At 37.6% G+C, this 22,695-nt stretch overlaps 1 protein-coding gene across 1 annotated transcript in view; it reads right to left on the reverse strand.

Annotated features, from left to right (window-relative positions):
• DMD (dystrophin) overlaps positions 1–22,695 on the reverse strand; it is a 2,107,962-nt gene that overhangs the window by 1,311,652 nt on the left and 773,615 nt on the right. Inside the window, exon 30 of the mRNA XM_029240038.1 lies at positions 9,083–9,244. Within this exon, the coding sequence (XP_029095871.1) occupies positions 9,083–9,244 (162 nt within the window). The remainder of the gene's footprint in view (positions 1–9,082; positions 9,245–22,695) is intronic.

The following is a 22,695-nucleotide window of genomic DNA, read 5'->3' on the forward strand; positions in this document are numbered from 1 at the left end:
GGGAGAACTGAAATAATGCATAGAGAATTAATACACATCCACAGAAATATAACTAGAAACGTAGGTGGGAATGAGGTATTAAATAACCTCATGGCCTAAATGAAAAGTGTCTAGTTTTTTTAATATGAAGATAAAGTTTAAAAGTGATCAGAATCACAGATAATGGTTTTACTGCTAATACTTAATCTAACTATTAAGGCAATTCATAATGAGAGAATTCTTCTATAAACTCAGTAATACTTTGATATGAATTTGTATTTTATTAATCATATATAGCTACATATGTGTGTGCATTTTTTTTAAAAAAAGCAGCATCACTTGTACAAACAGTATTTATTTTAGTGCACTCAAACATTAGAGGGAAATAGAAAGGGAGCGTCAGGAGAGAACCATGGAGAACAGAAAAATTTAGGGATGGGAGAAGAAGGGAAACACCAAAGAAAGATAAGGAACAGTCTAAGAGAAGAAGAGGAACAACCAGGAAAGAGAGAGGGTGCCACTGAAATCAAGTGCTGTGAGAGCTTTAAGAATGAGCGAGAGGTCGACAATGTCAATTTTGAGACAGATCAAATGAGATAAGTACTAATAAGGGCATATTAGCTGGTCAATGAGCACTGTAGCTAGGACAGAATCCATAGATGGTAAGAGCAGAAATCAGGTTTTCAAGGGCTGAAGACTGATTAAGGACAAGGAAATACCCTTATAAAACAGTTTAAATCATTTTTGAAGACTTTTGTCTCCCCACATAATGAAATGTAGGTCAGTGAGAATTGAACACGTATTAAGGCCATATGAAAGAAGCCAATGGACGAAGCATTTTTTTTTAAAGCATATATGAAGATAATTGATTAGAAGAACCTTGGAGGAAATGAGAGGAAATGGAGTGAAGGGCAAAGATCAATAATCAGTGGAAAATATTGACAGGTGGAGAGGTGCCACTCTTTCAGAAGCCAAAGGTAATATATAAAGATTTTGGATGTGGAGAAGCAGAAAGTGTAATGCTTCCTACTTGATGCTCTCTGGGAATCAGAATAGTGTTAAGAGAAATCTGGATTTAAATCTCAGGGCTCTGACTTGCCACCTGGGCAAAGCACCAAACTTTTTTGAGCCTCAATTTTCTCATCTCTAAACTGATGGTGATAATGACAAGCCAGCAATGAAGCATTATCATAATTTGTAGGCAGAGTATCTGGGAAAATTCTCATGTCTGCAGTAGACAACTATATTGGTTTTGGTAAAAAGATTAGAGGCGATAGTATATGTAAAAATACCTGCTCAAGTTGTCTGCACAAATATCTACTCATAAATTGTCAGTGTCATTATATATCATTTGTCTATAAGCATGAGCCCCTTGATATCTGCTGAGGATGAGAGAGGAGAGGATTGAGGAGGAATCAAAAGGAAAGTGATGAAAGTTGCATAGCCATTACAGAAACTGGGAAAGGAAAATGATGAGTGAAAAATTAAAAAGATATTCAGAGAGAGCAGAGGGCCCAAATTATATACCTGTAGCAGTACCTGTCCACATGTTTTTGACTAATTCATCCATTTGGCACTCAAGGTATATATAGTAGAGGAAAAAATGAAATATACACCTAATTCCTTTAGCCTTTTATACTAGAGGGGTGAGAGAAGAGCACTGAAAGAAATAATCATTATTATCATCATCACCAAAATGGACATCTGTGTGACCTTATGTCCCAACAGTTCACATATATTCATTTAATTATCTAATCAAACTAAGGTAAGTATTTACCATCCTAAATTACAATTACAAATGAGATTAGAAATGTTGACTTGTCCAAGATAAAGTTAGGAAGTAGCAAATTCAATGCTCTTTAAGCTATAGTGACTCTTAAATTATGATTTAAAAATAAAAATATCCTCCAATTGGACATTTATCAGAAACAAACAGACATCTAATCTTATTTGCATACTAATAATACTTAGCTTATCCATTCAATTCAAGAAGGAGATTCTGCGTCTACCACCTTATTCCACACAGTGAGAACAAACCATTGACCCTATTCTTAAAGAATATCTGTTCTAGGGAAACGGAACATAGAGATACAAGTAAATTACAAAGCAGAAATGCATGCAATATAATGGAAAAATGATGCTATGCCATACAAGAGAAATATTTATTTCTACTATAGAATCTGGTAAAAGTTTAAGAAATTGGTGTAATTTAAGTTCCATATGGCTGATAAGGGGGTTTTAGAGGGGTAGATAAGATAATAAGAAAATGGGAATTCATTCCAGGTTGTGGGAACCATGCTAGAAAAGACTGAATTTGGAGTGTGCAGAGTGTGAATACTTAGTTTCACGGAAGTAGAACTGGATTTGGGTAGAGTAAAACTTACTATCTAGAGGAGGAATTAATGAAAAGCTACTGAACCTTAAGTTTCAGGGCTGGTCACTTGCAAAAAGAATTCTTCTATAACAGTATTTAATTTTCTATTCATAATTTGTATAGTTTTTTTTTTCTTAAAGATTGCCCCCTTAGAGCTGCCTGCAGTAGCATAGCATTACAAAAGAAAACCAAAATAACTTAAGTGATCATTGAAACACAGGTCTTCTGATGATTAATTCCACATTTTTCCAGATGAGCCATACTGTTGTCATGACTTAAAAACAATAGGAACAACAATAACTTACAAAAACACATGACCAAAAACTTAACTTTTATCTGTCACAAGGGGATGTGAAGGACCATGTAACATGTGAAGGGAAAGTTTGGCAATTTGGAAGTTTCAATGCAAAGAATTACACGGACTTTGAAATGTTCATATTTATATCAAGCAGTTACACAGACTGTTGAGAGGATGAATTTCTATACTCTTAGAAAGGTCACCACTACTAAAATTATTAAAACTGAAAAAAATGATGGTTGAACATCATATAAAACTTAGATTTTATCATAATTTGTAGGCAGCATTTCTAGAAAAATTCTCATATCTGTAGTGTGATTCCAATAGGATTAGAGATCAAAATTTCCTTATAAATTGAGAATATTATATATGAAAGGAGCACAGGGGCTAAATATATTTTGTAAATTAAGGATAACCATGTGTCTGTGCTACAGAACTTCTCAGAATATTTTATATATTAATATGTATTAATATCCAAGAGGGATACAGTTCTTTGCTCAAATTATCCTTTTGCTTTTCTTTGGCAGAGTATATCACACAAGTAGATTTGGGAAGAACTATCTCATGTACTTAATGTATATATTTAGTGATAACAATTTAATTCATTATTAAGATAAGATAAAAATGGACATCTATTTCCAATTGATTCTACTTTGGGAAGGCTGTATAACATGCATCACACTTATACTTAGCACCTTTAAAAATTGATTCCACAATTCTTACTTTAAACTGATAATTCATCTTTAGTTTGTACTTAGGATATCTTTTACCACCTACTTTATTTAATGTCATCAGATTATCATTCTGGAACTACATAATTTAAAAATCCTTATCACTTTAGGGCAGGCTTATTGTGAAATAGATAAGTGATTTGTTTAAATAACAGTATTATGGAAAATTATAGGTAAAATGGACAATCTCCCATTTACAAATTCCTCTTAAAAAAAGATGAATATTACATCGTCTTTCCTGATACTAAAATCAGACAATGAAAAAAATAACATTTAAAAAACTTTTTAATGTAGAAGAAAACACTGGGATTGGAAGATTTCATCCAAAGGATAATGATTTCCATAGTTGGCTACCGGATTTCTAAGGTCTGCTAAAGATCTAAAGACTGTACTATTTGAGTTCTATATTCACCTAAAATATACATCTACTAGCATACGGATGATAAGTGTTTGAAGAAAATAAACAACTGATCTTGTGAAACTGTCAGCTTCATATAAAATCAGTAATTTGTAAAAGAAACAAAATGAAAGGAAGTAGCAAATGAGTGCTGCTGATTTAGAATATCCATGTATGCTCTAAAAAGAGCTCTCAATCCAATATTTCTCAGGGTCACTAGATGTTTTCCATAAAAGTGAAATAATATAAAGCTAATTATATCGTCATGCCCTTACCAAAAAAAGACATTTGACAATACAGTAATTATGTTCACAACTAGCACTATATATTGAAAGTAGGAAACAACAGTGGAAATGAATATAACCATTTTTTCCATTAGAGATGGTAAAGGGCAAACTAGAAAACTAAAAATCAATCAAACATTAATGACATTTCCAATATAGCATTTTACAATTAACTGAGCAGAGAGCAGGGCTTTTTATCATGATTTACCTCATCAGACCATTCTCATATATCAAATTAATGACAGAAAATGGCAAGCAAAATTAAGCCGTAACTGCCTAAAGTATTTAATGGAAAAAAGGAAACTTTGTATCAAATAATTATGGAAGCTTTTCTCACATCAAATAAAGAAAATGACTCTGAGGAAAAAAAATAACTAAAATATTTCAGAAAGAAAAATATTAGAAGATGTGAGGTTAAGACTACGAATGGAGAAATTTAACACTGTTAGACGAGTAATTTTTAAACAGTAATTTTGATATTGCATCCTCAAGAAGGGGAAATGGCCACATGCAACACATATTCTAAAATTAAAAGAAGAAAATGTACTCGAGGATCTTGGATACTTTGTACTTTTAAAACATGTGGAGGGGCTTCCCTGGTGGTGCAGTGGTTGAGAATCTGCCTGCTAATGCAGGGGACACGGGTTCGAGACCTGGTCTGGGAGGATCCCACATGTCGCGGAGCAACTAGGCCCGTGAGCCACAACTACTGAGCCTGCGCGCCTGGAGCCTGTGCTCCGCAACAAGAGAGGCCGTGATAGTGAGAGGCCCGCGAACCGCGATGAAGAGTGGCCCCCGCTTGACACAGCCCTCGCACAGAAACGAAGACCCAGCACAGCAAAAATATATTAATAAATTAATAAACTCCTACCCCCAACATCTTAAAAAAAATGTGGAACATGAAAAAAATATAATCTTTCACATCTTCTGCAACTCTTGCTTGTGATTATTTCCCACACGATTAAACACGTCAAAATCACAATAATAGTCATTTTATATTGGGAAGTAATCAGTTCTATATAGTAATACACAGAGGCAGCACTTCAGTGTTAGAACAGATTTAAAATTCATTGCATTGTGTTTACCATTATATCTATATTACTGGGTAAAAGAAAGGAAATTATTTGTTATGGTTATGTGGAGTTTAACATCGGAGCCCAAATGTCTATAATAGCTCTCCATTTCCTTGTTCTGTGATTAAATTATTTCATTATTACATAAATCCAGAATGAATTTCCCTATCCAAGTTTATACTGTCTAATTCATAAATCAGTGAGGTAGGCTGTAAAGTTAGACTGTTTTGAGCCGTTTGGCAATCAAATGTTCCTATTTCCACTATAAAAGTCTTTCTTATTCCATAATGAAATCATAAACTTAATCTGATAGACCAAAATCTGCACTTAGGTCTTTATTTTTTAAGCACTGATTTTGAGAGTTTGGAATGTTTACATTTAAATATGGCCAAATATATTTAAAGTCAGTTAGAAGATTTAGCTTAAATACAGGAAGACCTCAGTTATGAATTATTTTGATGCACAGCTAATGCAATCATCTTAAATTAACAGCTTTCTTTAGTAAAAAGAAGATCCCTCTTTTCTGTTTATTGATATTCATTTCTCTTTATTGATATTCATTGGGATGGAAAAAGAGATGGAAGGAAGAAATCTGGTCTGTAGTGAACCTGGAATGCCCAGAAGTCCTAGCTTGATAAGCAAAATACAGGAGCACTTTTCGATGATGATTATAAGATTCTCTCCTTTGATGGTAATTTGTTTGTTTCCTAAATTGTTCTTTTTTTCCCCCTCTACTCATGAACATAAATCTACTCTGTGGGATATGAGGCTGCAAAATATGGGATCAGGAACCTGCCAGACAAAAGAACTAGAACAATTTAGCTATTACAATCACTGTTAAGCAACTCCACTGCTTCTAGTGGTAATATGAGTAATGAGGTCATACTCTCCTCTATAAAATGTGCATCATCAACACATAATGATGTGGACCATTTCAACAGGTACCCATGTTAGACTGTTCTTACATATTGGGGATTCAAAATATGAGATTACTGGAAAAGGGAAAAAAATTACAGATTGAAGTATCTGTGTAGTCTTAAGAATTACAGACATTTACATGGCTATTTAGACACAGTTATCACGGCTCCTACAATGATTTAGAGATACATACAAGGTAACTGGCACATTAACATATGTGGAATTAGGGGAAAAAAAGAAGAAAATAAGAAAACTAAGCCAAGTTCATCTTCAAACATCCATACTGAAAATTCTACTTGTCTAAATTAATTCGTTCATGTAGGAGTTCCCAGCTATATTTTCTACTTTCACTCATTTCCCATAAGAGTAAGCAAACAATCATATAGGAAAGTCACCAAAGTCTGACTTCCACCTCAACTTCCTCCCGTTGAAATCTTGTCACCGCCATAGGTGAGAATGTCAAACAGTGGTGAGAAGTGTGATGTGAAAAAAAGAGACTGCTGCTACTCAGCCATTACCAGTAATGAACTATCGAAAGTTCTCAACCTTAGCTACATACTAGAATAACTCAGGGTTGGGAGGAGTTCCGAAAAATTCTGATGACTGAATCCACCTAGAGATTCTGACTTGATTGGCCTGGGGTGCAAAGCTGGGTACTTGGAATTTTGCTTCCAGACCTTAGGTGATAAAACTAAATCTGTATTTCACAATGTTCTTTAGGAAAATTAAATAGAGTAAACAACTCTATTCATGCCATGTGCTTCTCCGCAGTTATCAATTTGATGATTTTATTCTGTAAAGTTGTTTCGAAGAAACACTCATAGGGTTTTTTATATTTAGTCATACTATTTTTGAAATATGTCTTAAATTTTTGATTTGTATATCTAGAAGATAAAATTTCTATATCTAGAAGAGCTTTCTCTATTTGCTTTACTCTATTTGAATCAATAAGATGTCATCTTAATTTTGTACTTTAATAAAAACCTCTCTTTAAATATGCTGGCATTTTGATGCTGTAGTCATATGATTTAAGAATTTGGTTTGGTTAAGAATTATTTTTTTGAAATAAAATACTCGAGTCAACGTATGCTCTGATATTCTAGCAGTATGTAGTTTTATTGTCTAAAAGGTTAAACTTTATTCCTGTAAGTTCATGACACTAAATAAAAAAGTAAAATATGTTTAATCTGATTTAGAATCAGAAGGCTCAATTTGCTCATTATGACAGATAGCTGGTCAATGAACATGCAGAGGCAGCTCATTGCTGCCCTATAGTCCTAAATGCAAATAGAATGCAAGGAAGTGCCTTGCTCTACATCTACTTTTACATATAATAAGAGTATACCTGTCAAAATGTTTTACACATTGCACACATTTCCTTAATGCTGAAATTTGTTTATACCTGAGAATCTCAAACTATCTTGAAAGGCAGAAAAAGGGAAACTCTTTTTAACAGATTTAAATTTAGTAGTAAAACTACCAGTGCACCACACGGTGGAGGCAAACATCCACAAATCTATGTGACCAATATGTGACAGGAAATCTGAGCACAGATTTAAGATGGCCAAATATGGTAACGCCATTCACTTTGTCCTGCTTCTCCGTGGTGTATTAAAACAAGTACTCGGTTTCTGAAAAGGGAAAGCTAAGCCTATTAATCTTTTAATTAGCAATGAACTCTTCTGCAAATTTACAGAAACACATTGGGTATAAATTTTCATTTATACATAGGCTTAAATTTACCCCCCTTATATATACTTAGAAAAACGTCCTTTGATGGTATTCTTAGTAGGTTCTTTGTCTGACACACTGTGCTTAAGTGCTTACTTCACAGACAACCTCTTTATCCTCTACTTGTTTCTTCCAAAGGAGATTCAAATTGAGCTTCAGGAAAGCCAGTCCTTGAAGTAAATCTGAGTACTTGATAACTCTGTTCTAGAAAACAATTCGCTTTGCTGTCATCTTAAAATAAAATCTTGGAGAAGAATGTTTCAAGAGCTTTTGGGTGGCTTGCATTTTCCAATATTATATATTACCATTTGGGGAATTCAAAGTCAAGAATCATCTTGAAAATGCAGGTGCAACCAGAAATGTAGGGAAAATTAGTGGGGAGAGGGCCTCGGGGATGGACAGATAAGCTTCTAATGCTCCTCGCATTATATTGTATCGGTCTGAGTTATCCTTGGGTATTGGGTTCATACTATGTACATAAGATGTGAAAAGTAGCTATCTATAGTTACTGTAGATATAGTAGCTACCTGATAGTACCTTAGTATCAGAAAATCCTGAAGACATTTAAATAATTCTTATGATATTTTACATACCTGTAAATGTTATTTAAAAATAGAAATACAGCATTACTTCCCAAGGTGAAAGTTAATTTAGATACAGACTAAATTTACTTGGTATAAAGCTGACTTAGATTTATTTTCATTCCTATTTTAACTCTCATTCTAGAAAAATTAGTTTAACACATTTCATAATTCAGATTGAAAAGTATTGAATGTATAGGTATGTGAGTAAATATGAGTATAGACATATTAGTATTAGTAATAAAATGCAAATTTATATCTCTAATTTCTTGTTATTAGCTACTTGCAACACATTAAATGTAGAATACAGGTCATATGAATTCTAATTCCAAGATAAAGATGAGTTGATAATAAAATATTTGATGCTGCATTTTTAATACTACCACCAAAAGTATTTTCTTTAAACTTGACATTCCTACGGTTTCCCTCTAGCTCAAGTATAGTTTGAAAATATTGATAAACAGCAGACTTCAGTGTGATACTGCCCTGGTCTTTTAAGTGTCTCTATTTCAAACTCCTCCATTATGTACGTTCAAAAATAAACCTTAGAGTACTAATATAGAGATCCTTTTTCCCCTTACCTCCAAATAGTCCAATCAGTTGATCAAATAACCCTTTGTACAACTAGATGAATAAAGTTTAAGTTAGAAAGTTACTAATGTCTTGTTCGGATAATAAAAACAAAAGAAAAGAAGCTCATTCCAGGTTCTACTTGCCTGGGCTTCCTGAGGCATTTGAGCTGCGTCCACTTTGTCAGCAATATAAGCTGCCAACTGCTTGTCAATGGATGAGAGGGACTCCTGAATTAAGTGTAAGGATTTTTCAATCTCCTGGGCAGACTGGATACTCTGTTCAAGCAACTTTTGCCTCCTCACGGCCTAAACAAAGAAGAAACAGGAATGAATCAGTTCAATATTTACTGGTGATAGTTTTTCTGCAATCCTTCTGCAAGGCAAATGAAGATTCTAGATTCTACCCCCATCACCTTTTTATAAGATAGATTTCGCAGCTTCCTGCCACTCATTCAGCTCTACTTATAAAAATGAAAATCAGAATAAGAAAAAAGAGTTAGCACACAGAACTGCAGGATCAGGAATCTCTGCAGGACAAAAGCACAGTATTATGTACATCAAGGAAAGAGGCTGGGAAAAACATTAGTGAAATCATCTCCGTCATTGCAATCTGTTGTTCTCAGGCCGAATGTTCCTCCTGATCTCATTATATAGTTCAAGAGATTTGGTTTACTTAGAATAGGGTCATCGTCATCACAATCCAATTCAAGATAGATAATCCACTTCTACCAGTGAGACACATATACAATCTGTTCAGAATCAGCTCCTTTTCAAAAACAGAATTTTAGATAACCATTTGGTTAAGGATTTATTTTAAATTCTATTTCAACCAGTTATGCATGGTCTTTTTTTTGCCTCTACTTTCTTTCACAATTTGGATTATGGAAATTGCTTGTACAATTGGATTTGTGTTACTGCTGAAGTAGAACAAATAATAAGTAACCCTAATATAGCTGCAATTAATCTTGATTGTTACTATAAGCATGATTAGGATAATTTAACACTTTTTAAGTATAAATAGCATGCTGAACAGATTGCAGAGTCTCCCTTGAAGGATCTGCTCACCTTTAAAAGAGTAGTTATAAAAGGAATGGGACAGACAACTTATTGAGAATTCCTTAAGTTATTCATCATAATCAAGGATTTTTCCTCATTATACAATGTGTAGGCATGATTATCTGGTACAAAAGAACTATCCTTCCCACAGACCATGATTAGGGTTTTGAAAAGAACCCTGCTTTTTATATTATATAAAGAATATTAGATATTATATGAAGAATATAAATGTTGGCTCTTAAGTTTAAAATATAGTGGAGATGTCAATGTCCTTTAATGAAGCCAACTTGGAACACAGCGTTACTCAAGTGAGAACAAGGCTAAAAGCATCTGGACCAAAGGAAAAGGAGCTGGAAGACCTACGATGCTGCAGGAGCAAGGTAGGTATTCTCAGTATTTCCACCTACACCATAAACCTTCAGGATTCTGTCCTAGGCTTTTCTTTCTTCTCATTCTATCCATACCCTTAGCTACAATTACACTTCATATGCTCACAACTCTCAACTCTGCATCTCCAGTCCAGATTTCCCCCTTTGATCTCTACATTTGCATATATACTGTCGTAAGTGACAATTCCATTTGGGTGTCCCACAGCCATCAAAACAACAACAGAACGAAATATGGACCCACTGTCCCACCTCCCCAACTTGCTTTTTCTCTTCCTCTGTATCTTTTTCCCTATCTCAGTGATTTACAATTATGGCCTTTATTAGCCATAATTTTGGATATTTCCTCTTCTTCTATCATATCCTTCACCATTTTGCAATTAGTGAGTCCATCGATCACCAATCCTTTCTTCTACCTCCTAATATTTCTTCATTCCATCCTTTTCTCCCTCTCCCCACCACCACCATTACTCTACTTGAGGTTATTAGCATCTCTTGCCTCAAACATGGTACAGGACTCTTGGCTGGAATCCTGCCCTGCCACTACTCATCTACAAAGAAGCTACAGTATTTTCTTCCTAAAATAACAATAATTATCTGCTTTAATCTTCTAGTGATTCCTTATTTTCCTTAGGATAAAAGCCGTACTCAATATGGCTCTAAGTCCTTTCACAGTCCCTGTGGTATCTTCTACTACTTGCTGGCGCTATAGAGAAATTTATTTTTCATTTCCCAGCATATATTATGTTCCTCTTTACACTTGGTGCTAAACATGCTGTTCCCTTTTCCTAGAACAATCCCATGCCCAACTTCCTTTTATTGGCTAATTTACATTTATCCTTTGAGTCTTACCTTGGAAATGTGGACATCTCCCTCTCCAGGCGGCTGTCCCTAAAACCCGGTGTTCTCTCTTGCCCTTTTATTTCTGTCTCAGTATGTATCACACCATATTGTAATTTCCAAATGCCTAACTATGTGCCAGGCATCAGGGTGCTCTCAGGTTTTCTTTTCAAATTACTCAATAGATTCAGGCCTAACATTGAAAAATTGACCCTTGGCCCTAAGGCAAAAAAGGGATTCTTTTTAGTGGGCTGGGATTTTGAGAGACATTTGACTTCTCCAAAGTCTGGAGTGGGGATTTTCTCAAAAATTATAGATTCTTGCCTGTTCTGTTTCAATTTACGAAGAAAACTTCAGGCTCTTAGTTGAGAAAAATTACCTAGGAGTTTTAAAAATGTTATTAATATTTCTAGGAAATAAAGAAAGAAGAACAGATGTCAGATGACTGATTTTACAAAAATATCATAATATGGTTTATGATCATCTTTTAGTAAATGATACACTTATTTATTTTACTTATCTTTTTGTTTATAAGTACGTGTCAATGAGAGCTGGATATGTCAAATGTTTTGATCTCCAGCATTGTTCTGTTTTCTTTTCCCTAAGTAGTGAAACATTTTAGCCAATGTTAAAATTAAACCTCATTTCTTTGAGTGATTTTTGTAGTAGATGAACTAAAAAAACAAAAACAAAAGCAAAAAAACGCTATGTCCCAAATTCTGATGCATATAAAGGAAAACAACTATACATCCTTGAAATTTCTGCTTGGGGGACAGCATTAGTTGCCACTTTGAATGCTGCTACCTTGCCCAAGGTAAAACAATAAGGATTAACTATTTCCTCATGGACAGTGGCTGGGGGTGGAAGTCCTATAAGAGATGTGCTAAAACCAAACCCAACTCCCCTGGCTCTTCAGGAACTAACATGGAGACCCAAGAGAGGCCACTAATCTGCATTATTTACAGCCACACTGCACTGCACAGACTGTCCTGATCCAGAAGTTCTATTATCTGGAATTTGAAGTTCAATGGGCCAGGCACTTAATGCAACTATTTCCTTTCAGTTTTTCTTTGTCATCCAAGAAGAGGTTGTAATTTGCTCAAGTACCAAGTAATAAGAATACTCAATTTGTGCCATTTACAGCAACATGGATGTACCCAGAGATTATCATACTCAGTGAAGTAAATCAGAAAGAGAAAGACAAATATCATATGACATCACTTATATGTAGAATCTAAATATGACACAGATGAACTTATTTATGAAACAGAAACAGAATCACAGACATTGAAAACAAACTTTTGGTAACCAAAGGGGAAAAGGGGTGGGGAAGGGATAAATTAGGAGCCTGGGATTAGCAGATATGAACTACTATATGTAAAATAGATAAACAACAAGGTCCTACTGTATAGCACAGGGAACTATATTCAATATCTTGTGATAAACCATAATGGAAAAGAATATGAAAAAGAATATATGTATATATATATGCATAACTGAATCACTTTGCTGTACAGCAGAAACTAACACAACACTGTAAATCAACTATACTTCCATTAAAAAGAAAAAGAATACTCAATTTGACTGAATTACGTTGCTGGGTTTGAGAACACTTTTGATTAGCTGTTTCCTCCTGTCTAATTTATGAGCTATTCTGAAGCTCCATTATTATGGTTATGAACACGTTGGACTCTGTTACTTTAGAATTCTCGCTATAGTCTTCAACTGTAAACAGTAAGTACTAAGTTTCTCTCATTCTAAGAGATGGAAATAAGACTTATCTCAAAAGGGTTTACAAAAGAGGTAGAAAACTGGCCTTTCCATCATTACTCCACCAGTCTCACTTATTCTAAACCTCTCTGAAAATTTAGGAGAGAATCATAGTCACAGTGAATCCGTGGCCCAGGGAGACAGTGTGATGGTTTTTTCTGTTCACTCCCCAAGGAGGTATAAACAGCGGTACTTCAACCCTTCTGCCCCAAGCAAATGAGGGGCACTCCAAGACCATCATTTATAGAGTCTGGGAGTACAAAGTAGATAGGATGACTTCTAATTAACCAACTTGGACTCTGCTTATGCAGCTGAATGCTTTATTTGCTTTCTATGACTACTGAGGGCTTAAAAAAGGATCTGAAATGATGGCATAGTAAAGAGAAGAGGCATCTTGTACTTCCCAATGCTTGGTGTGGCAAAAACATTTCCGTAGGTCAACTGGACACTGAAGGAGGCAGCTATGTTTGAGCTGTCTAACAGGAGCAGTGCATATGGAGCAAGAATACTCCAGGATAAAAACACTTGAAGACATTACAGAGCATGTTTTTCTTGTTAAAAAAAAATGGGAAAACAGAAGAGCTTCTGTAAGACCTCTTAAGAGCCCACACTTGCACCCCAAAGAAAGCAAATGTTTGTGTCCTTATTACATATAATACATGAACACCACAAAATGCTACTTAAGAGGAGACATTTGCTCACTTTCCTTCATTCCTACTTCTCAGGCCAATGTAGAATAATGTCACCCAGGTGGGGTAAGGGAAGATGCTGGAAACTGATCATTCTTCCCTACTAGGGCAGTTCACTTGGGCTTAAACTGGAAACAACATTAAACTGAATATGAGATTGAAATTTTAAGCTGAACTAAACTTAACTTTTTTCGTGTCACAGAGACCAGAAAGGAATGGAATATACTCAGGATGCCAGTAAGAAAGATGAATAAAAAGATGAATAAACCATCTGCTTGAAGCAAAACCGTTTCATGTTTGTGTCCTATCTGGTTCAAACTACGCAGCAAACTACTCACACAGTCCATGAATTCAGCACTTGATAAACTGAGGTAGAGGAAGAGGAAAAAGATGGCTATGAGGAACAGCGAGAATGTGGTTTGGTGCAAGACAGGAAATGGTTTATGGAAGGCATGAAGACACAGATAATGAAGGGCCTAGGAACTACATTTGAAACACTGAGAATTATAGTAGAACAGCATGATTAGAAGACTTAAAATAGATATGTCAATGTCTTTGTCTTATACAAAGGCCAGCAAATTACACGTTTTATATCCATCTACTGATGTTCCATGTGCGGACTACTGCTACTATCAAATGCAACACTTTGCTTACTAACAGATAATTTCAGTGAACAATTAAAATTTCTGAAGCATAATTTGAAGGTCTTTAAGGAAGGATGCCATGAAAATGTCAGAAATTATTTTAAAACCTAGGAATGTTCTATTTGCCTCAGAAACCGGTTCTCCCAACTTTTAGTTATTCAGAACTGGCAGGAGAACATCCTCAAAGAAGGTGAAATGTAAGGAACACCCTGGGCCTCACCGTAGACTTGGACTTCTTTGGGGTTGATGAGAGATGAGCATTTCATTTCTCAAGATTCTGTATCGTAGAAGAAAAATAATAGATCTCCACAAAGTTGCGTATAACATTTCTGCGTGGTTAGGGGTGCTTTTAGCAGGCTGAGGAAATATTTTTCAAGAAGAATCAAGATAATATTTTGAAAAGGGAATTAAATGGAGATTAAAAGAAAAGGAGAGGGAGAAGATAATTCACAGCAGGGAGGAGAATTTACAACTGCTCACAGTCCCAGCAACCATCAAAAGCTTCACTTTGTTGCTTTTTCTTGTTTTCAAGTTAGTATGTCTTACTTTTTCCTAAAGAAACAAGGGCCTACACAGTGTTCCTTGGACAAGAAAGACCAAATAAATAAAAACTGTTGCTTTAACCCACTTTAGGTTTAACTCATAAGGCGTTCTGGCGCAATTGCTTTTTGTGGCATAGTTGTTAATGTGCTTGAGAGGCTATAAATAATTACATAGATGTGCACATGTATTTGTATACAGTCTTTTTTTTTTTTTGCGGTATGCGGACCTCTTACTGTTGTGGCCTCTCCCGTTGCAGAGCACAGGCTCCGGAGGCGCAGGCTCAGCGGCCATGGCTCATGGGCCCAGCCGCTCCGCAGCATGTGGGATCTTCCTGGACTGGGGCACGAACCCGTGTCCCCTGCATTGGCAGGCGGACTCTCAACAGAGTTTTTAAATATAAAAGAATATTACATTATTTACAAGGGCCTCTAGATTTATTTTTGTTAATGTCACTTGGTTTAACCCCACTGGTCAGGAAAACCCCCAAACCATGTGCATGGAGCTCCCTATAATTTCCTTTACAGGAAAAGATTATAAACGTTAAAACCACTGGTGTCATGGTTAATTGGAACTTCATCTGTTTTAGGTCTTTGCAGGTCACCGAAGTTCTTCTGTGACCTCTGAGGGAAGCATACTTGAAAGTAATGTTTAGGAATAACGTTATCAATGGAACTTGACATCAGATAGCCATGACTTTCAAGTCAAGCATTGATAGAATGGTCAATGAGCTGTACAGTAATATATTTAAGACATTTCTGGATTTTTGCTGCATCCATTCATCTTCATGGGTAGACGAATGAAATTGGTCTTCTGCCCTGACAGGAGCAAACTGATGTATTGTTTCAGCTTCAAAAAGAAAGTGATGGAAGTATAATACAGTAAATCTAGCAGGAATCTACAGAGTTCACCTAACCCCAGTCTTTTCAAGGTAACTTCAGAAGCCCCCCTGGTCAGTAAAGCTTCTCTGAACCAATGCCAAGGTGCTCTCTGATTGTACATGTGCTCATAATACTGCTCTAGACTTTAGGCAATTAATAATTTATAGATACTGTAAATAATTAAACTATCATAGAAAATTTCTCCTGATACAGAATGAGACAGAATCAGAGTCTAGGGATAAGCTGGGTCAGGATTAAGACCACAAGTTTAAGTAACATATAGAGCAAGTGTCCCCAACCCCCGGGCTGCAGACCCACGGACTGTTAGGAACCGGGCCGCACAGCAGGAAGTGAGCAGTGGGTGAGTGAGCAAAGCTTCACCTGCCGCTCCCCATCGCTCACATAACTGCCTGAACCATATCCCCGCCTCTGCCCCGGAAAAAGTGTCTTCCATGAAACTGGTCCCTGGTGCCAAAAACGGTGGGGGCTGCTAACACAGAGTGTATATAAGAGTAAAAATCCAAATCTTGCAGTAAAATCAAGTTGTAGCATGAAGCAATGAGTGGCAATCCTACAAAAGTAGGAATGTAGCCACTGAAAAACTTAGTTGATTTCTGGCAATTGCTTCTGTTGTCCCAGAAAGCTACAAATGCAGCAACTCTCCCCTAATGCACGTATAGGTAGGGGGAGGCAAGGTGTCCCAATTAGAAAAACTGTAGGTCGTGCTTCCAAGCTGAGGTGGGGAGGTAATTACGCCAATGCTGAGGGAGAACCTACTGAGACCAACTGCAGATAGACTGGCAGTTGTATCAAGTTGTAGCAACGTGTTATTGTCATGTAAATGAACTGGCAACTTGGTATTCCTCAGATATGGGCTGTGATTTCCCTTGGACACAGTCAGGTGACAGCAACCTCAGAGTGGAAGACCTCTTGGGGTTAGTCGAACTCTCCACTCAGGAATTCAGACTTTCAGGATAAAGCCTGCACAGAGTTTCTGGTCTCCGGGACTTCACAATGATGTGTGGGAAGTACATCCTTCACAGCCCCATTTACAGAGCAGCTAAGGATGGCTACAAGGTTTGGCTATGAGTAAAACAGTTTTCAGTCTTCAGGCAGTAGTCTCAAATATAGCCTCAATAACCAGAGATGATGCTTTTCTGATGTACATTAGTGATCTCTGCTGGATCTCTTTTACTGTGATGTAGGCCCATCATAGGCTGAAGCCAGTGTTCAGCTTCCCTTGAAATAAAATGCTCTAGACTCTCTTGACCTCTAAGGTCAATCACCAGTAGGGTTAAATTATACTCAGATTGGTGCCAACTAGATGTGGTATCTGAGAAACTGGAAAAATACCTCTCTCTCCTGGGATGCCTGGGATGACTGATCCTTTTTCATCCTTTCCATATGCATGAAGATTAACAATACTTATTGATCACAAATACTTCAGATGATTGCCGTGGTTCTGGAGAAGTCAAAGTGCAAGACAGAGTGTGTTTATGGCTTCCTGCCACACTACTTATCCACACTTTACTAAAAAATACCTCAGGTATAGCTCAGTAAATAGCTGCACTATTGTGTCTGAAGATTATTACAAGGCTTGCAAATCTTTTGTTCTTCAAGTAGATGAGATAGAAAAGGATACAGATTTGTAGCAAGGAACTCCTGCCGGGGTCTTTGGCTGTGATATGATTCATTTGGCTGGGATGCACACCTTAAACAGCAGGAACAAGATGTAGAAAACAGCTGCTTTTGCTTTTACTTGCCAAATATGCTGTAAACTTATTGAGCAGTAGCCTGGGAGCACAGAAAGAAGACTCATGTGTGTTGATATAGGCATGGGGAACAGATAAATACTGGCCAAGTGGTATATTACACTTAATTCCTTGTTAGAGACCAGGGTTGTCTGTCACTGAATGCTCTTGTGAGATATTAAGCTGGATGAAATAGACATAAACTGTTTCCAGCTTCCTCCTCTATCTTCTCCCCTCAGTGGTATCTTATCATCTGTAGGTGAAATCCATTGTGCTGCAGTTGTTTGGAGTGGGAGAGGATCAACCAGCTCTCAGTTGGTAGGCCCTCACGTGTAGGGTTGTTGCATTTCTCCTAAGTCAGATACAGCTGAAAATTAAGTTACAGACAATGGTTACCACAGCCATGCAGAATGGCTTAGTGTCTTTCAAACTGGTCCCACAGGGAATGTCTGTTCCATCTAAAATGTGGTCCAGGAGGAAAAAAGAGGTAGTATATTGGGGAACACCCTTTATATGCCATCAAAAGTTTGGCATGATTTCCTAGAAAGTGCTCATTCTACTCCAGCAGAGAACTGTGGCCTTGAAGGAGAACCACTGTTATCCCTGCTTGGTTTAATTGTTCAGGTGTTGAAAATGAGCTTCATCTCTGGAATAAAGAGAACACTCAGCTCTAAAGAGCAGTGGATGGATGTAATAAAGTTAATGGTCCACTCTGGGAATGATTCTGAGACACAGGGCACATTAGGAAATCGGACTGCCTTAAAACAATTCATGCTCAGGTAAAGGTCAAGGCCAGAGTTCTAAACCTGAATAATCATCAGAACCTAGAGGAACTTTTCAAACTACAGTTCTCAGGCTCAATCAAATTCTACTAAATTAGAAATTCAAAGGTAGTCAGAGGGAATAACATATAGACTAAAGTTCCTGTAACCCTTCCATCTGTGTGATTTTGATGACTAGCCAGATTTGAGAAGAAGTATCAAGAGTGAAGTTTGAAAGAAAAGTTGCCTTAAATAAGAATTAAATAATACAGAGAAATGCAATTAATTGGGCTCACCACAAAGAAGAGGGAAGGACAAAGTACCACTGAATTGGCCACTTCTCAAGGCAGATCAGAAAACAATATGAAGTTGTTAAGGCAGAGGCAATAAAGCACTTCTTGAATTTTATTTGATACTTTCAATGGAAACTCCCTAATGAATATGTGTATTCTATGACTTAAAAAACACCTTGATGAATTTGAAAAATATTTGTATTCCTCATTCCATACATGGATGGCTCTAAGATACTAGAATACAATGCAGAGTTGTTTACTGTTCCTTCTCCCATTTCTTTCTTTTAAAAAAATGAAAGTAATTTTTACTAGCACCAAGCAATTTTAGTGACAATTTGCCTGAATATTAAAGAACAGTTTTGATCATTCAACCCTAAGAATATATGCAGCTTGACAAGAAAATCGGTTTAAAAAGAATCTAGAGTGGAAAAGTAAGATGGACAAGACAGATGAATATTACTTTGAGAATCACATTTTATGTTATAAGAATTAAACATTAGTTGTAAGCTATGATGGACAGAAGTAAAAGTTATAGACAAGCCTAACTTCAAAAGTCTCACTTTGAGAAAAACTCCAAGAATTTTTATGAAAATGTACACAGATAACAAATTTAAAAGAAGATTTTGTTATCGAAAAATTCATTCCTAAAAGACTACTTTACCAATCTATACTAATTTAAAAATTGCAAGTGATTAGTCTTTAGGTCTTAATATCACATGTTTTTCATTTAAATAGTAACTTTCCCTTTTGCTATTCTAACTTTAGAGGAAGGAGTTCAACCACTAAATTATAAGAAATGTGAAGACAAGAAACTCCTAAAAAAATATTTGTAATCGGGAGACCTTCAAGATGGTGGAAGAGTAAGACGTGGAGATAGCCTTCCTCGCCACAGACACATCAGAAATACATCTACACGTGGAACTGCTCCTATAGAAGACCCACTGAACGCTGGCAGAAGACCTCAGACCCCCCAAAAGGGAAGAAACTCCCCACGTACCTGGGTAGGACCAAAGAAAAAAAGAATAAACAGAGACAAAAGAACAGGGACGGGACCTGCACCAGTGGGAGGGAGCTGTAAAGGAGGAAAGCTTTCCACACACTAGGAAGCCCCTTCGCGGGCGGAGACTGCCGGTGGTGGAGGGGAAGCTTCGGAGCCGCAGAGGAGAGCGCAGCAACAGGGGTGCGGAGGGCAAAGCGGGGAGGTTCCCGCAGAGAGGACAGGTGCCGACCGGCACTCACCAGCCCGAGTGGCTCGTCTGCTCACCTGCCGCGGCGGGCGGGGGCTGGGAGCTGAGGCTCGGGCTTCGGTCAGATCGCAGGGAGAGGACTGGGGTTGGCGGCGTGAACACAGCCTGAAGGGGCTAGTGCGCCACAGCTAGACAGGAGGGAGTCCGGGTAAAAGTCTGGAGCTGCCGAACGGACAAGAGACTTTTCCTTGCCTCTTTGCTTCCTGGTGTGTGAGGAGAGGAGATTAAGAGCGCTGCTTAAAGGAGCTCCAGAGACGGGTGCCAGCCGCGGCTATCAGCGCGGACCCCAGAGACGGGCATGAGACGCTAAGGCTGTTGCTGCGTCACCAAGAAGCCTGTGTGCAAGCACAGCTCACTCTCCACACCTCCCCTACTGGGAGCCTGTGCAGCCAGCCACTGCCAGGGTCCCGTGATCCAGGGACAACTTCCCCGGGAGAACGCACGGCGTGCCTCACGCTGGTGCAACGTCATGCTGGCCTCTGCCGCCGCAGGCTCCCCCCGCATCCGTACCCCTCCCTCCCCTGGGCCTGAGTGAGCCAGAGGCCCCGAATCAGCGGCTCCTTTAACCCCGTCCTGTCTGAGCGAAGAACAGACGCCCTCAGGCGACCTACACGAAGAGGCGAGTCCAAATCCAAAGCTGAACCCTGGGAGCTGTGTGAACAAAGAAGAGAAAGGGAAATCTCTCCCAGCAGCCTCAGGAGCAGCGGATTAAATCTCCACAATCAACTTGATGTACCCTGCATCTCTGGAATACCTGAATAGACAATGAATCATCCCAAATTGAGGAAGTGGATTTTGGGAGCAAAGATATATTTTTTTTTCCCTTTTTCTATTTTTCTGAGTGTGTATGTATATGCTTCTGTGTGTGATTTTGTCTGTATAGCTTTGCTTTTACCATTTGTCCTAGGGTTCTGTCTGTCCATTTTTTTGTTTTCTTAATTTAAAATTTTTTTCTCTTAATTATTTTTTTTATTTTTCAGTTTAATAACTTTATTTTAGTTAATTTATTTATTTCTATTTTTTCACCCTTTTATTCTGAGCCGTGTGGATGAAAGGCTCTTGGTGCTCCAGCCAGGCGTCAGGGCTGTGACTCTGAGATGGCAGAGCCAACTTCAGGACACTGGTCCACAAGAGACCTCCCAGCTCCACGTAATATCAAACGGCAAAAATCTCCCAGAGATCTCCATCTCAACGCCAAGAGCCAGCTTCACTCAACGACCAGCAAGCTACACGTGGACACCCTATGCCAAACAACTGGCAAGTCAGGAACACAACGCCATACATTAGCAGAGAGGCTGCCTAAAATCATAATAAGGCCACAGACACCCCAAAACACACCACAAGATGTGGACTTGCCCACCAGAAAGACAAGATGCAGCCTCATCCACCGCAACACAGGCACTAGTCCCCTCCACCAGGAAGCCCACACAACCCACTGAACCAACCTTAGCCACTGGGGACAGACACAAGAATCAACGGGAACTACGAACCTGCAGCCTGTGAAAAGGAGACCCCAAACACAGTAAGTTAAGTAAAATGAGAAGAGAGAAAAACACACAGCAGATGAAGGAGCAAGATAAAAACCCACCAGACCTAACAAATGAAGAGGAAATAGGCAGTCTACCTGAAAAAGAATTCAGAATAATGATAGAAAAGATGATCCAAAATCTTGGAAATAGAATAGAGAAAATACAAGAAACATTTAACAAGGACCTCGAAGAACTAAAGAGCAAATAAACAATGATGAACAACACAATAAATGAAATTAAAAATTCTCCAGAAGGGATCAATAGCAAAATAACTGAGGCAGAAGAACAGATATGTGACCTAGATGATAATTAGTGGAAATAACTACTGCAGAGCAGAAGAAAGAAGAAAGAATGAAAAGAACAGAAGACAATCTCAGAGGCCGCTTGGAAAACATTAAAAGCACCAACATTCGAATTACAGGGGTCCCAGAAGAAGAAGATAAAAAGAAAGGGACTGAGAAAATATTTCAGGAGATTATAGTTGAAAGCTTCCCTAATATAGGAAAGGAAAGAGTTAATCAACTCCAGGAAGCACAGAGAGTCCGATACAGGATAAATCCAAGGAGAAACATGCCAAGACACATATTAATCAAACTATCAAAAACTGAACACAAAGAAAAAATATTAAAAGCAGCAAGTGAAAAACAACAAATAACACACAAGGGAATCCCCATAAGGTTAACAGCTGATCTTTCAGCAGAAACTCTGCAAGCCAGAAGGGACTGGCAGGACGTATTTAAAGTGATGAAGGAGAAAAACCTACAACCAAGACTACTCTATCCAGCAAGAATCTCATTCAGATCTGATGGAGAAATTAAAACCTTTACAGACAAGCAAAAGCTAAGAGAAGTCGGCACCACCAAAGCAGCTTTACAACAAATGCTAAAGGAACTTCTCTAGGCAGGAAACACAAAACAACGAAAAGACCTACAATAACAAACCCAAAACAATGAAGAAAATCGTAATAGGAATATACAAATCGATAATTTCCTTAAATGTAAATGGATTCAATGTTCCCACCAAAAGACATAGGCTGGCTGAATGGATATAAAAACAAGACCCCTATATATGCTGTCTACCAGAGACCCACTTCAGACCTAGGGACACGTACAGACTGAAAGTGAGGGGATCGAAAAAGATATTCCATGCAAATGGAAATCAAAAGAAAGCTGGAGAAGCAATTCTCATAGCAGACAAAATAGACTTTAAAATAAAGACTATTACAAGAGCTAAAGAAGGACACTACATGATAATCAAGGGATCAGTCCAAGAAGAAGATATAACAATTGTAAATATTTATGCACCCAACATAGGAGCACCTCAATACATAAGGCAATTACTAACAGCCATAAAAGGGGGAATCAACAGTA

This window comes from Monodon monoceros, unplaced genomic scaffold (genome assembly GCF_005190385.1).
Source record: "Monodon monoceros isolate NGI ecotype Baffin Bay Population unplaced genomic scaffold, NGI_Narwhal_1 Super_Scaffold_22, whole genome shotgun sequence".
Classification (NCBI taxonomy): Eukaryota; Metazoa; Chordata; class Mammalia; order Artiodactyla; family Monodontidae; genus Monodon; species Monodon monoceros.